General features: G+C 44.0%; 1 protein-coding gene across 3 annotated transcripts in view; it reads left to right on the top strand.

Moving 5' to 3' along the window:
* STK38L (serine/threonine kinase 38 like) overlaps positions 1–16,096 on the top strand; it is a 48,850-nt gene that overhangs the window by 15,709 nt on the left and 17,045 nt on the right. For 2 of the 3 annotated variants that reach the window (XM_083813191.1, XM_083813193.1), the window contains 3 exons: positions 12,439–12,583; positions 14,428–14,479; positions 15,760–15,882. In XM_083813191.1, the coding sequence (XP_083669317.1) occupies positions 12,450–12,583; positions 14,428–14,479; positions 15,760–15,882 (309 nt within the window). In that variant the 5' untranslated portion in view covers positions 12,439–12,449. Of the gene's footprint in view, positions 1–6,467; positions 6,565–7,673; positions 7,765–12,438; positions 12,584–14,427; positions 14,480–15,759; positions 15,883–16,096 lie in introns of those variants that run through there. The other variant, XM_083813192.1, reaches the window with a different exon arrangement.

Raw genomic sequence — 16,096 nt, 5'->3', positions numbered from 1 at the left:
CATGGAGCGCTGAAAAACATCTCCCTTGCATATCTTGCCACACACCCTTCCTACCCATGATATAAGGATTAATGCCTCTTCTGCAGTTGTCGGTAGTAGTAAACTGTTTCTCCAGTCTGATCAAATGGAAAGCTCAGAGAAATGCAGTGACAAGGAAGGGTCTGCATGCCTCATAAGTTCTGGGGCCAGCTGAAATAATGTATTTTCAGAATGCATAAATAAAAACACTAATCCTCCTTCAGCATCTTTTCTCCTAAGTGCCCAGGTTCTTTGTGTGTATGAACTCACTGAGCCTCCTAATGTGACCTGCTAAAGACAGGAATGATGCATCTGTTCTCATATAGGGTAACTGAGGCACACCCTAGGTAGGTTTTTTCTTTTTTTTTTCTGTAGGTTTCATTTTAGTGCATGGGAAATAACATGATTTGGATTCTATTTTACTTGATGCAGTTTCCTGTGCTGTAACCACAAGAGCATCCTTCCTCTGTACATACATCATCTGCAACTAGAAACAGAAATGTCAAAATATTCACAATTTAAACACTTGCATCGTTGCTGAATGCCAGGAATTTAATGTGCATTTATTCTGCTGAAAGATTTGTCTACCTCAAGTCACCTTTGGGGATCTGTTAGGGATGCCTTGGTTGATAACTCTTCTGGTAGTCTTCTGGTAGAGTTGTGAAGTAGAACGAGAGGAAATGTATTAAGGAATGAGTGAGAAATTAGAGAGGGCCTTAAGGTGGATATTCCTGTGTTTTACTGTAAATGAGGTACTGGACTTTGCTCTCAGCATTCTCGGGTTCTCATAAAATAATTCAAATTCAAGCACAGAGTATGTCTCTTCTGCTTAGTGTAGACGTGTGGTCCACATCAGCATTGCTGCTTGAACATGCTTGTCCACAATGGGCTTTGTTCAACATACCAGAGCCAAGCGGCGTTCCAGGAGGAGCACTCAGTGAGGCTGCTGACGCAAGCAGAAGCATCGCATACTACAAATCTTTCCTGGTCTTTGTAAATTTAGCCAGGGTTATTCATGAAGAGTGCAGCCTTTGATACGCCATATAGAGGATAGGTGTTCAGCTGTTCATTAGCCTCACCGTGATCATTTTCATCAAAATCAAATTGTGTTCTGTATTGATGCAGCTTGAAGTAAAGGGGGGGTGAGAAAGTTGCCACAGCCTCTTTTGAAATCTTTGCAAAGCTGTCCACTCCACCAGCCCGTTTCCAAATGGAGCCAGCAAAACCTGGTGCAAGAAGAACGTGGCTCACTGGAGAGAGTTAACTTCTATTTAACGGTTGTTGCAGTTAGGGTATGGCATGAAACCCGTAGCCTGTTGATGTGACTGGCCACAGGGAGAATGGACAGACCTGTCCTTCTGCTGCCACAGGTGTGTCCAAACCCTGCTTGGATGTAGTCCAAATTTAGGTGCCTGCAGAATGGACAGAGCCCTTCCTTCCCCTTCTTGCCTGTGTCTAATCCATGTGCTTCATTACTCCCCTTTCGCTGGATTTGGCAGTTGTGTAGTTGAAGGGTGGGACAAACCAGCTCACGGATGTTATGGAAGCAAGATCTCCCTTTTCCAGGGGTGTGGAGATGGACAGTACCTTAGAACTGCTGCAGTATCAGGAATATGGAGGGAGTGTGTGGCCAGGATGGGAAGGATCAATAAAGAATGCTGGAGGGGGAGAGAGGAGGACCTCTGTCTCTATCTCTCTCCAAGAACCAATTCAGAGACCTGCATTGACACTCCTGGAAACAGAACTTGGCAGCAACTTCTGTCCTTTCTGTGTAAGCGCCTTGTGCCCAGGGCCCAATTCCCATAAGAAATGTCAGCATTAAATAATGTTTCAAAAGTGGAAATGATCTCATTCTTCCTAGAGCTTATTTGGGTTTTCTTTCTTGGTTACTATTTATGGGAAATAGCTTGTTGTATCCAACTTGTCAAGCGGTGCAGATCACTGCCTGGAAGACCTCTTTATTTGCCACTCCATTGGTCTCCATCTTTACACTTCGTTGACACTGAGTTGGCATTTCCCTTCAGGTTTCCTGCAGGTAACTCCAGTTGTCTTCATCTCCACTTGTTGGATAAAGAAATGGAGTCACCTTAGTCACCTTATAGGGCAGTAGAGACTTGCACGTTGAAAAGTAGTAGTGAGCTGTTCTGCAGGAACTTGGGAGTTGCTTTTCCTTCTGCCTTTCTATGAAGCCCATACCTTCGTATTAAGTGACCTATGTTGAATGAAGAGTGCTTCTTACTGATGGGCCTCGGTCCTTTTCTCAGCTGCTGAGAGCATGCTTTACCCCCAGGACATGCTGCTAGACACTTCTGAAAGCTTTATTGGTAGGAAAGGCTCTTTCCTAGAGAGGTTGTCATCTTGTTCTCTTATTCTTGTCATAATCAATTTGATCTTGAAAGCATATGAAATTAGGTTCTTTCCTGTTTTCTTTTTTTTTTTAAATCTGGAAATTTGCCCATTTTTGCATGTTTAAATGTGGTGTAGCAGATACACTACAGCCTCAATATCTTTTAGAAACCTGAGCAAATAAGCATATCCTCTGTTCCTTTTCCCACTCACTTTCTATTGCAGCTGTATATGGCGAGAGTTTTTGCCCCCCCACACCCTGCTCTTGCTTCCCTTGTCCTTTAACTAGGAAACCAGATAATTGAATTGAATCTCTGAGATTAAGTTAATGGAAAACTCCGCCCATTTTGAATGAGCTTTCGCATGCCATGACTGGAGAATGACCTTCCACAGGAAACTAATGCCTGTCACAAACCTCATCATCTTTCACCTAGGTGCAAATCTTTTCTTTCCCTTTCTTTAATCCCCCCCTCCCCTTTCTAGAAGGGTAGATATGTGTGTGTGTAGGAGGGAATGTGTATATGTACACATACCTGTAACAAAGCACTCCTGGTCACACTTAGCCCTAGAGATGAGCAGTTGTGGTGTTAAGCAATGGGCTGCACGAAGCCTCAGAGATTTGAAGAAGGAAAAAAAATAAAAGAAACGCTGAAAGGAGTTGCTTTTCTCTTTACCTAAACCTCTACCTCAAACCCCAGCTACCCACTCGCAGTGTATTTTTGTTCTCCAAGTGATACACAGCTGCTGTTGAAATGCAAAAGCACAGTTGTATTGACCCTGCCTCTTCTTCCCTAAACCAATCTGATAGTAAGTCAGAATGACAGTGCTTTCTCTGTTCAGTTGCCCTTGTTAGCCCTGTAGGGATTATATTGTTGCTGTTAGGGCTCCTTCATGAAGCAGCGTTTCTATCCACCTTGGGTACTGATGGCCAGAGCTCCTGGTGGTTCGGTGGTAAGGGCAGGGCCCAGCTCCCATCCCTACCTCTCAAATCTGCTTCCCAGCTTCAGGCTCTAGGAAGGTGGTACCACATATTCCTCTTCTTTAGGTCAAGAGACTGCATGCATCTTTTCCTATCTGTATGTTGGGCCTCATCATGGTCATCTGCTTATGTGCCAACAGCTGTCTCCTTCTCCAAAAACCATAGTTCAAGAAATTAACTGTTGTAGTGGGATTTGAATGGGCAAGCCTCTGCTCTCCAGCACTGCACATACTAACAAGATGCACCACCGGCGTTTGTAGCTTTTAAGGCCAGAGGGATCTGTTGTGCTCATTAACCCTGATTGCAGGCATAGCACAGGCCATAGCTGGTCGGTCATTGATGTTCTGCATCTCGTTTAACTGCCGGCTCCTTTGCTGGCACAAACTTATCATGTGTAATTTCTATATTTAATTTGATTGATGTGATTTTCGAAAGAGCCTAGCAAGAGTCAGGAATTTGAACATACATAACCAAAAAAGAAAAAACAATTCAGTGCCCTCTTCTCCTACCATACAATCCAATACAAAAATCCCTCCTAGTTCCCAAAGGCAAAGCCCCTCTCTGCTCCTGCCTCCCTAAGCTCCTTAGAAAATGGAAAGGCTTCATAGCACCCCTAAAATTAAAGAGTTGAGTTTTTTGGCTCAAAGCTGAAAATATATTACAATTTCAAGGAAACTTTATGCAGGTGTCACATTAGAACCATCTCTTATTCTTTACTACTTTCTCAAGTTGTGCCTCTTGGCCATGAAAGAGCCAGACCTGGAGAAATCTACTGTGACTGAAATATACTTTCAGACAGCTGTATGTGTTTTGAAGTGGAACGTACCTTTCATTGGACCTGAGTATACTTTTATCCAGAAAACCAGTAAGTAACCAAGGAGGAAGCAGAGTTCTGGTCACTGACCTCTAAAAGTATTGCTCTTGCTCTGTCCATAATATTTCACGATCCAAATCATTGCAGCAAAATGTTGTGCAAGGAAATTAATTTAGCAGGTCTTAAAACAAGGTTTTCTTGAATATGTCTGGATACAAGTACTTGCTAAAAACTGACAAAATGCTTAAGTGCAGATGAATGTACTTCAGTAGGTATAAATGTCTACAACCACGCAGCTCTTCTTCGAGGACAAAGATCTACACGATGTTGGAACCTGGGGAGAATCAAGAGAGAGGAAAGATGGCAGTAAGCTAAAGCCAACTCTGAAATACCATTCCACTGCCCAGCACTGTTAGCTTTTCAGCAGACTGCTGATTTCCCTTGTTGGCCCTGGCAGAGAGAGAGGCCTGCATGGCACTGCCGGTCTGGTTCCCCCATCGTGTGCTGTGCCGAGACCTGCCATGCTGAGCCCCTGGGGCACTGCACAGAGCTGGTCTCCTGTTTGGAGCACTCTTTGGAAGATGGAGCAGTGAGGGTACACCAGCCCTTCTGTGCCCTGGCCAGCCGTCCTTCTTGACAGAGCAGATGTATAATCTCTCTGTTTTTCCCCCTCTACCCGAGGTTAATGAGGTGTGTGTGTTTGTCTGTCTTGTGGCCACGTGCACAGTGGCTTTAATGGGCATTAAAGCCCAAAAGTTTGGATTGTTGTCTGAAAAAGCCCTCCTGTAAAGAAATTAAAGTGAGTTTTTTGGAAGGACTGAGCTCGTGAAAATATTTACTGCAGTCATTCAATGCCAAGGTCCAATGCTCCAAGACCAGGATGTCTGAAGGTTGTACCATTAACTGTGGGACGGAGCTGTCGGTTTCCCATTACTAGTGAAAGCTGAAGCTATAATTTTCACATCAAAAGTATTTTTGCTAATGTGCATATACATTTCTATATATGCCTAGTTTATATATACACCCATAGATACATGCCATAAATGTATATATTTTTGTATATACACACGCAGTGTTGCCCAGCCGGTATCTTTTCCTGTCAGGGAAAGGAATTTCCATTTGTCGGTCATGCTTGCTGATCGCTGGAAGTAGAGCAGGACTGAATCACAGGCGGGTGTTCATGGGAGGTTTGTGTTGTTCTCCTTGGTTGAATAGCAGGAAATCCTGGAGTGCAGTGGAACTCCAATATTCAGTTTTTATTCCATATTAGGAAATACTTCCTTATCATTACTGCGGGTGTGTTGTAACCATTCGTGAGATTAATTTTGGTGAGGCACATTGTAAAAACAAGGCCCTGTTGCTTCGTTCTCGCTTTTGGGCATGCTGGGCTGGAGGGACCGAAGGCCCCGGCCCAGGGACCGATGGGCTTTCACAACCAATGCTGGCAAAACCCGCCTCACCAAGATGTTTCAAGAGAGGCGCTGGGAGCCCCAGCGCTCCATCCAGGTTACGCCACCTCTCATGCTGGCATGGAGCACTGAGTGGCAATGGGAGAGAAGCGAGGAGATGGCTGGATGGAAAGTGGGACAGCTTCTTTCAGAAACAGCACTGGCTAACGCCAGCTTGGGGTGAATTTGCAACTGGGGCCTTTGCTGCCGTCATTTTGGAGGGATTTTCACCTGCTTTGAGCCCTTTCTTTGCACTTGGCTGCAGGTGGGGTTTGTGGTGTTAGGAGCCTGCCCAAGGAGGAGCTGTGCTGGAGCCAAACACCGGCCCCAAGGTCCTCTGGGTTTCCTGGTGTCCTGGCAGGGCAGCAACCAAGGGTCCCTCACATGTCTCCAGCCCCATGTTCTGCACATCTGCCGACGTCTCCGTATGTTTTTTTCATGGCAGTCAGGCACTGGGAGCACCACCCTTCTCTCTCTCTGTCAGCTGGGACCAGGCCAGTCGCAGGGTTCAGCCGCAGCTACGAGGGGCAGCTTGTGCGGGTGCACCGTGGGGAAAGCAAGAATGACTTAAAATGGCTAAAACATTTGAGCATCTCTTGCTTTTAAATAGCAGAGCCTGTTCTGATGGGGCTAATTTTACTCTGCTTCTTAGTGCTGCTTTAAATAGAATAAATGTAATTCATGCTGTAACTTTAAAGAAGCAAAACTTATTGAACATAACGTGTGTTGGGAATGAATAACAAAAGGAAATGAAGTATATAAATGAGGTAAATGAAATGCTAACGTGTTAGTGAGGCTTGTTGCAGTTTTGCATTTCATTTTCCCTTCTCAGATGGGGACTGCACTAAAAGCTGGAGGATGTCAAAAAGATCTGCTTTTGTCAATAACACTGAAGAAGAAAAATCTACGTGTGAAGTATCTGATTCGTTGTACTTGGCAGGGAATGTTGCCTCCTTCAGGTAGTATATTTAATAAAATAGAGGCTTGTGAGTTGTAATACTACCGAAAACATAAATTATGTAGGAACAAAATATTTTTCTTTCCGAAACATATCCCAGAGCAGTGCTCGGCAAACACACTGGTCTTAATAACAATGAACTTCAGTAACAGCAGTAGCGCAGCTAGCGTCACCCAGATGCCAGAAAAAAGAATACTAATGTCAAAACTCACTGAATTGAAGTTCACTTATGCTGATTAAAAAATCTTTGGGCAAGACTCTATTTTGATGGTGGCAGTCTTTGTTTAGTGATAACATAAGCATTAAGATCTGGCTCCAAGAGTTGAAAACTGCTGGCCCAAAGCTGGCAGAGATGGCAGTAGCGCGGTTTTTCCTGTTTGCTTGCTGTCCCAAGACTTCAGGACTCTATAGTGTTTTGTGTGTTTCTGGAGTTTTCTCAAAAGCTTTGGAAGTGGATTCCAAAAGGGTTGCAGGAAAAGAAGGCAGAGAACTTCTCTGGGAGGAGGTTCAATGTAAACAATGGGATGGTGAAAACAGGCACGACACAATTGCCAAATTTGTGCTAGCAGAACCCGTAGCACAGAAAGTCCTTTTCCTTCAGGGCTGTTAACACAGTATGACCACTTTCTCCTTCTGTCCAATCACTAGAGCTACCAGCTGTCCCACGACACTTTTATCGATGCTGCCTGTGTGCATATCAGCTCCCAGTATGCACAGTTGTGTGCTCCACAAGTTGCCCACAGAGCCTGGGCGGCAGCTCCTGCAGCTGCTGCTCCTCCCCTCTCCGGCTGCTGTGTCACACCACCTCGTCCTGCTGAGCCTTTGGCTGCTTGTTGCATTTATCTGTCCCTGCCCACTGCCTTTTGGTGTGAATCATGCAGTTATTTGTATACGGTGGGTTGTTTTTTTCGTATATGTGTATATAAATATCCTGTCTCTCTTTAACGGAATCTGAGCAATTTGGAGTCAGCAGGGCTGGTGCTCAGACATCCATCCTTGCTGTATCCATTCTGCCTTCCCAGATAGCACTTTATTTTTTAGATATCATTCCAGTCACCAGTGGTTTTAGTACCCAGTTTTGCTAGCTGCTTTGCCGTGTTGCCTGTACAGAGCCGAGCAGCGTTACTCTGAGTGTTCCCTGGCTTCTCACCCAGAAGAGCTCCGGTGCTACACGCGGTGGTGATAACTGGCATTTCTGAAGGTAACCACTGTATTGAGCTGTGTGCATTTACTTTGGAACAGGTCTGACACCAAAACTGTGTCTCTTTTAGTTTCTAGTTCTTGAAAATGCCATTTGCATGCTTCGTGTCAGGAGAAAGTTGAGTAACAAAATGTGTTATGCAGAGAAAATGAGATCTTTGGAAGGCAGAAATGCATCTCAATATCTTCCTTACCCAGAGGCTTTCACTAAAGAGACAAATTGCCTGGGAGTGTGAATGGAAACTTTTATAAACTTTGCAGTTTTAACATTTTTACTGCAGTAGGGAACTGGCTTCCTAATTCCTGGGGTTAGGAGCGTGCTTGGGTATATAAATGACAATCGTTATCAGCCTTACTGTGAAGTGGCATGGCAGTTTTGAGAAGAGGGGCTGGCGTTCCCTATGCCATTGAACATGTATGTAGCTTTATGTTTCAAATCAGTGTCAGAGACCCAGCGGCGTGAGGAAGGCATCATAGTACTGTCATGTGGAGAAATGCATACTTTTGTCTCCGAAAGAACTGTGTTGTTTGCTGAGTAACTTAAGTACACATTTAGTAACAAGTCTGGAGTAAACTTACTGTTGGGCTGATGTATGCTTATGTTGTATGCATGGTTTCAAGAATAAGAATATTTCCTTTGTGGGACTTGGATCCAGATTGATTTGATAGCATGGATCCAGATTAATTTGATAGTAAGACCAAATTATATGATATAAGGTGTAAGTGCAGGAAACCTGCCTGGAAGGAGGTTGGCATCTTCAGAGCCAGTCTTATGGAAGTAAAGCCCAGTCGTGACACTGTCCCTGTCCGGCTTGCACAAGTTTGCTTTTCTCCTGGCTGTCTGCGTAAGAGAGCAAGAGCTGATCATATTGGTTGCTGTAGTATCTTGAGAGACGTGAACCCCCTAATAAGGCAAGCAGCATTCTTCATGGAATGATTGGCTTCAGTTCTCACTGCTTGTAGCAAGTGGTCACGTATTCACCTTCTCGTTGAAATGAAAAGGTCACTTAAAAAGGTAAATGTGAAAGGTCAGAAGAATGTCAGAAGGATCTGAAATGATTGACTTCTCTGTCTTTTCTGGAGGGAGGTAGCTGTCTTTTACTGAGATAGTGATGGTGAACAGTCATGTACAGTTCAAATGTTTGGTGATATAAAGCGTTATATAAATCTCCAGTTAGTTAGCACGGGGCCTGCTGTCACTTTTCTGCTGCTCTTCCTTCAGTGGTGCCCTCCATGCCACTATCCCACCCACCTGCCTCTTGTGGGGCGACAAGGGGACACTTTGCCCACTTGGAGCTCCTCACCCCTCTCTCCTCTGTGTCCCTGCCATGGAGGCTAGCTGATGAGCAGACCAGGCATTGGGAGAAAGTCTCACGCTGGGAATTCAGCCATCTGTTCAGGCGGCATGAACCTGATTCCTGGGCCAAAGAGCACATACGGCTCCTCTGCTCTTGGCAGCTCCAAGGCCTTGTCCCGCAGGCCACACACAGCTCAGCGTCTCCCGTTGATTAGATTGTTTTGATGTCTCTCTCATTCAGAGCCTGTGGCGTATCATTTTTTCCAAAGCAATGGGCCCTTCAGAAAGGCCTTCGGTCTTTGCCAGCCAGAGGAGTTGCAGCCAAGCGTGCCTGGTCAGCTCGTGTGACCTTCTTGTGGTCCGGGGAGCCCAGTGCAGTGCCGGTGCTGCAGCAGGAGGAGAATGGTACTGCTCTGCCAAGTTATGCGAGTTGGGGTGGGTTAATCAGTTTCTGAGGGCGTTTCCAAGAGCTGTGGGTGGCACCGCTTCAAAACGTTCCCATTAACGTGATGAGGTCAGTAAAAGCAGTGTTCAGGCAATGAAGGTTTGAAGCCTCTTCCTTCCACCCCCTCCAGCATCAGCTGTTTACGAAGGTCATACTTAAAGATTTTACTTGATTGCTACCAACTGCATATTTTGTTTGGGATGCAGATTTGTGCTTTGTTTTGGGGTTGGTTAGTGCAAGCAGAGAGGTAGGAGGAAAAAGGACAAAGAGGTTTTCTCTGTTGTGAATTGAGTGGGGTTTGCTGAGCACATTGGGTGTCCTGCCACCTCTGGCCCTTTTCCACTTACTTTGGAGAACCTGGAGAGCTCACAGCACGTCTCAGATTCACAACACTTTTCCCCCACAGTGACAGAGCCGACTGGCAGCCGTCTAAGGCCAGGCATCAACCACAAGGAGGGTGAATGTCAGCTGCCTTCATCTCTCCTCACCCAGCAGAGCTTCAGGGCCACTGGGGCACGTGAGGCCATGTGGGGTACAGGCAGCCCACACTCCTGTGGCCGTCTCCCTCCTGTCCTAGTGGGCTTGTGCTGTGGTATGGTGGGGAGCTCTGCACGACCTGTGGATCAAGAGCTTTCTCTTGAGCTCACTAGGTTACTGGTTGGGTTCTCTTCTGTGTTTTCTTAATGTGGCACCACAGTGAAGTTCAGCCCTGCTATAAATAGTGGGGTGTGCTGGTGCCAGGGCTGTTACCTCCTTTTTACAGGCTTAATAAAATCAAGTGACTTAGATTTGCTCTTCAGTAGCATCGGCATTTGCAAGTATAGGAGCATGGGGAAAACAAATTAATGGGAAACAAAACTGCAGTGTTGTTTTATCCTACCAGGAACAGGAGGCATACAAATGGTAAACAGCCTGATGCTAGGGCATGCTTTACCTTAAGTAAAGGTTAATCCATTCTGAGCCTGGGCTAATGCTATGCTCCCTTGACACTGCAAAACCGTCAGAAGGTGAGTTTTTACTTTGTTAGATAATTTCTTGAAATAATTTAATCATGGATGCTGGTGTGTGTTCAGCACTTGTTTAATTTGGGTGTGTCGACATGCTGCCGGTTTTGCTCTCAGATACCTGTTTTATATTTATCTTTTCCCACCTATCAAGGAAGAAAGGGAGTGTAATGTAGGAGAGCAGACTCAACAGGGAGAGTGCAGCAAAGTTCCCTAACTTTTGGAAAAGTGTCCAGCATGAGGGATGTTTTTGTATGGAGAAGGTAGCCCCTGAATTTTCAGTGACAGTTACTGGCAGTTGACAGCTCTCATCTTTCTCTAGTAGAAAATTGAAGGGGACAAAACAATGATTAATAAAAGAAAGATCTGCATCATCATAAAGCAGCTGTAGTGCTATTAAAACCTCCTTGCGCATGTGTGGGGAGATCCATTTGTATTCTCAGAGCTCCAGCATCTTGCACGCTCCAAAATACATGGCTAAAGTAATAGCCATATAATGTTATAAAAAGCCTTTATTTGTGACACAGCAGCTGCATTTCTGGCAACAAATATCTTATTGTCACCCCAAACTCAATTAAAAATTCACAAGATAAAGTGCTGTCCTCACAGAGAGTAGCCAGCACATCCAAAAGAAAGAAAAACAAAACAAACAAACAAACAAACAAAAAAAAAAACAAGACAGAATTAAACCATCTTCCTGTATGATGTAGAAATGCAAGTCTATTTCTGTATGAAACTTTTAATTATTTTACTTTAAAAGGTATTAAGGGCTGCCTGAAGATCATAAACCTAATTTAAGGTTTGTCTTCCTCAAATCCCCTGGTGAAATTAGAAGGGTTACATAAAAAAAAAAAAACAAAAGGAAGTCCATTTACTTCTGGTTAGTTTTTCAAAATAATAAAAAATCAATAAATAAAAAAACACCTTGAGCAAACAAAGGTGCTGTTATTTGTGGCTCCCCTCTGTGGTGGAGCAGCAGCTCTTCTGGTGTGCCTGAGCCCACGTTCAGGTAGGACATGAGTTCTCCTAGGACACGCTGTGTTCTGTTCCTCTTGTTGACTTTTTCTTTTAACCTCTGTCAACTGCAAAGGACTTGGGACTGCCCTGAGATGCCTTTGCCCTGCATTAAAAGGGTTCTTCTAGCACAGGGAATTCTGTAAAGAGTGGGCACTCCAGAAAGCTCTCATCTTGTTGTCAGTGTGGCACAGGGGTAGCTGTAAATGAATTAAACCGAAATGCTGGTTGCCTAATGCTCTTGTGGTGGGGAAGAGTTTTCTGTTCTTGCTGGTTGGCTGTTGCTTAAAAAAAAAAAAAAAAGGAAAAATACAGAGGTTTTCTATTTAAGATATGGTGATGCCAGTATTTCATTTTGATGTGATACTTTCTAAAATTCCCCAACTGTCCATGTGCAATTTTGTTGAGCTGCTTTTGAATTCTAAGATATCGGATAGGTATTCCTTATCCTTGAAGTCACCTCTGGATAGTGTTAGGATTTTTGTTCATTTATCCTGTCCTTCTGGTAGTACTTAGCATTTCCGGAGTCTGAAGATGCCACAAAGCCATCCTGCACATCCAACTGTGGGAGCTGCCCTGTCCTCTTGCTGCTTTCTTTTACTTTCCATGCTCTGCCATCTCTTCCCTCCCCCAGACTGGGCTCAAGCCCACCAGAGGTACATTTTCCCAACATGGGGTGGGTTTTTTGTTTTTGTGTTAGAAAGTGGGTAGTAAGTCCTGGTAACTTGGGATAGTTTTATACTACAGTGTGTTGTTGTTGTTTTGTTTTTTTTAATGGAGTTTCTTATATATAAAGAACAGTGCTTTTCCTGTGATTTCTATAGTATCTAAGATTTTGGAGATGGCGAGTAGGAAAGAAGTATACATACCCACTTTTTTTCCAAGTGAGTAATTATTTGATGTGCTCTGTTTCAGTGCATGTTACCATGGCGATGACTGCAGGGACTACAACATCCTTTCCCATGAGCAACCACACCCGGGAGAGAGTGACGGTGGCCAAGCTTACGCTGGAGAACTTCTACAGCAACCTAATTATCCAGCACGAAGAGAGAGAAACAAGGTACCAGCTCTGCTTTCTCTCACCTTTCTCCAGCTTTTCTTGGTTGGCTTTTGGCAGCATTTGTTCAGGGGGAGATTCAGCCCCGTGCAGAGAGTGGGTCTCAACAGGTTTTCATTACTTAGTAGCGAGGAGCTCATCACCTAAGGGCGCAGCTGCTGTCTGTGCTGGCAGACCTGTGAACATCCCCTCCTGCAGCAAGCAGTCACTGAGTGACTGAGCGCCTCTGCTCTTGAAGTTCTCATACAACTTAACACCCTCTCAAATTATTACTAGTTTATGGAAACCACTCTGTGCGTGGTCTTACTTTGCTGCACATGTGAGGTTTTTACTTGTGTGCGTGGTTTTGGTGACCTCCGATTCCTTCACATGTGCCACAAGGAATAAACCCTACAGAGGCAAATGCTGCAGAGCTGCTGATGTTTGGTAACTTGTTTTTGTATAAGGCAGCGGCTTGTGGTGTTTATTCATGCTCTGCAGCGCTGAGCTCATGCCAAGACTCGTAAACTCTGCAGAGGGGAGTGTGAGAGACATGGGGAAGAGGGTTGATGGTATAGAGGTGTTTGACGGGATGATGCAGTGAGGAAAGGAGGCAGAGAGCTGTTAGAATGGAAGTAGATGGCAGGAAAGAGTGTAGGGCTGGTAACAAAGCGTTGGAAGGCTCTTGATTGGGAAGGAAGAGTTTTGTACCCACCCCCTAAGTTTCTTCTGTGTGATGCTGACTGGTACTCTGTGCGAGGGAGTATGCGTTGGTCATCTCTGCTTTAACTCCTCATCAGTGCACAGTTCCACTGTGCTGATGTGCTTCTTGAATTAAGTGTCAAAGCACCAAGCACTTGATTGTAATGAATGTTGTGTTTCAAATTGTCATCAGTATGTGAAATTATCATTCTCCTGCTAATATGTTTTTAATTGAGGGATTTTCAGCCAAGCAGCAGGGTTTCCCTCTTCATCATATTTAGTCGTTATCCCATGTAATAGAGTTGCTTCTATTTAGGCGAATAGTCTGTCTACTGAGGGCCTTTATTTTAGGGGACCCTGCTGCACATCCTCAAGTGCAGGAAGGCAGGAGCAGCCTGGCACCCAGCACTCGAACTGAGCTGCTGCCAGCAGGTGACCAGCTTCCTGAAGCTGCACCCTGACAGTCGTACAGAAGCACCGTGGGGGTGCACAAAGAGAGCTCCAGTATCCACGCTGTCCCCCTTGCTGTGTGAGGACTCCCTGCCATCTGTGGGATACTCCAGGCTTCACTCCCCACACAGAGCCTCATAGCCTGGCTGGGCACCAGCAGCAGGAGTCCAGGAGGGGCAAGCCCCGGCCCAAGCAGGACGTGGGAGGAGGTGGTGGCAAATCCAGGAGGGTGCAGTGAGTTAGCATGAGGCTCAGGGGAGCAAGACCAGTTGTGTGATCGGGGAACAGACAGCAAGACTGGGAGCAGCGGTGAAAGCTGGAGCTGGGTTGAGGTGCTGGAGGTAAAGCCGAGGTGTTTTTTCCACCATTTCAATGTTTTTATCAATTAGGATTATGAGTCAGAATAACTAGCCTTACTTGACAATTATATAAAGAAATAAAAGTCCATTAGGCTGATTATATGATTGGGCCTTTAGTGTCTAATTCTGCAATCATATAAGTACATGCTTAAATTTGCTTATATGTTTTCAACAGGTTTGGTTACAAGTGAGGAAATGTATGGAGTGGGCAATAAGTTCTCAAATTTCTGTTTGAGTCAAATGCTTTAGTATCTGGACTATGTCAGGAAAAGGGGTTGTCTTACTGTAGTGTTATGGTGTTTGTTTTGTGTTTTTTTTAATTAAAAAAAATAAATTTCTTGTTTTACTCCTTTGCAGGCAGAAGAAACTAGAAGTGGCTATGGAAGAAGAAGGGCTTGCGGATGAGGAGGTAATACAACTTGAATAACCTTTGAAGAGATTGCTTTGTTTTTGTTAGCACTTCTTAAAGTTGGAATTTGAGGTGTTTATAGGCACGTTAGCTATCAAGACAGTAAGTTTTAGTTTGTAAGTGAATGTTGCTTTTGGAAATAATGAGGCAAGCTGTGCATATGCTTGAATGTGATGCTTTGAGTAGCTGAGGGCTTTTCATACCCCTTTTTAGTCATTATGAAGCATATGACCACAGCAAGTATGTAACATGTTTTTCAAAATTTAAAATTGTTTGGCATGTGATTTGGCTACAGGCAAAAGGGTGAGATGCACTTGGGAGAAAGCACTTGGGTAGAAAGCAAAATGCTGAACCACTTTTTTTTTCTTGATTTAAACAATACAGCAAGTGCTCCCTTGATCCATTAGGATACAGATGTGAAGGGAACTTTTTCCAGATGGCATGTCTCAGAACTTTTCTGAGGTTTATCACATCATTGCTGTCTATACTTCTTCCAGAATAGTTACTGGAATAAATAGTAACAGCAGCCTCAGTCATTTCTAGTTATTTCTCAAGTTTTTTGGGTTGACATAACTTCTGGAAAGAGGGAAAAGCTAATGTGGGTGTGTAATGCCATCTTGTGGTTTTAAATGACACAGTCGTTGTTCTCCAAAATCTAGCAGGCCTGATTGATGGGTTTCATTAACAGTCTCTGAGATATTCTTGGCATCTTTTGGAACATAAGCTGGCATTTGTTTTTTTTTCAGGATGAATTCCATTGATATTTTTATAGGACAAAATATATGGCAGGATTGGGACAGATCTTTCTTTCAAATACAAGTATTTTCCTGCCCTAAAACAAATAGATTTTGTTATAGGATAGAGTAAGCTGGATTTCTGCTGCCTGTTAGACTCCTTCTTGCCTGTCATTTGTGTTTTTGGCAGGGTGCAAGTTTTAGCTTTTATTGATCCTTTATGCTGCTGAAAAGCAGAGTCCTTTTCTTAGCTGGTGACTTTTTGGCCTTCGGACTGATGCACCTTTGAACCTGTAAGTTTTTTTCATTGTTTCTATTACTGCCTCTTTATACGTAAGTAATAAGCAAACAAACCAACAAACAAAAAGCTGTGCCTGAGGCCTCTTCATAAAAGACTGTGGATCATACTTCAAGAAATTCAGGAAGATTTCCCCTTTCACATTTTCTCTGTACTCATAGAGGAAGGGAGAATGCTTTGCAGGAAGAGAGATTATATATCTTGACTTTCTACTGTCAAATGACTTAAATCCTCATGTGTCTTCCTAGAAAAAACTGCGCAGGTCACAGCATGCTCGCAAAGAAACTGAGTTTCTGCGACTGAAGAGGACAAGACTTGGCTTGGATGACTTTGAGTCTTTGAAAGTTATAGGAAGAGGAGCATTTGGGGAGGTTTGTGGCTTTCTTGCCTGAATGGGATATTAAAATTGGATTGAATATCAAAAAGAAACACTTTAATTAAAGAATAAAAAGTTTCAGTTGAGCAGTTTTATTTTAGGAGAATAGCTATTTGAGTAATTTTGCACGTGTAATAAGACCAGTACGTACATGGATTTATCAAGGCTGCTGGAAAAGGTCTGTTTTCTGCAGCTTCCCTTCCTATTAG

The sequence above is a fragment of the Anser anser genome (assembly GCF_964211835.1).
Source record: "Anser anser genome assembly, chromosome: 1".
NCBI classification, from domain to species: Eukaryota; Metazoa; Chordata; class Aves; order Anseriformes; family Anatidae; genus Anser; species Anser anser.
This window is presented reverse-complemented; position numbering and strand designations above follow the sequence as displayed.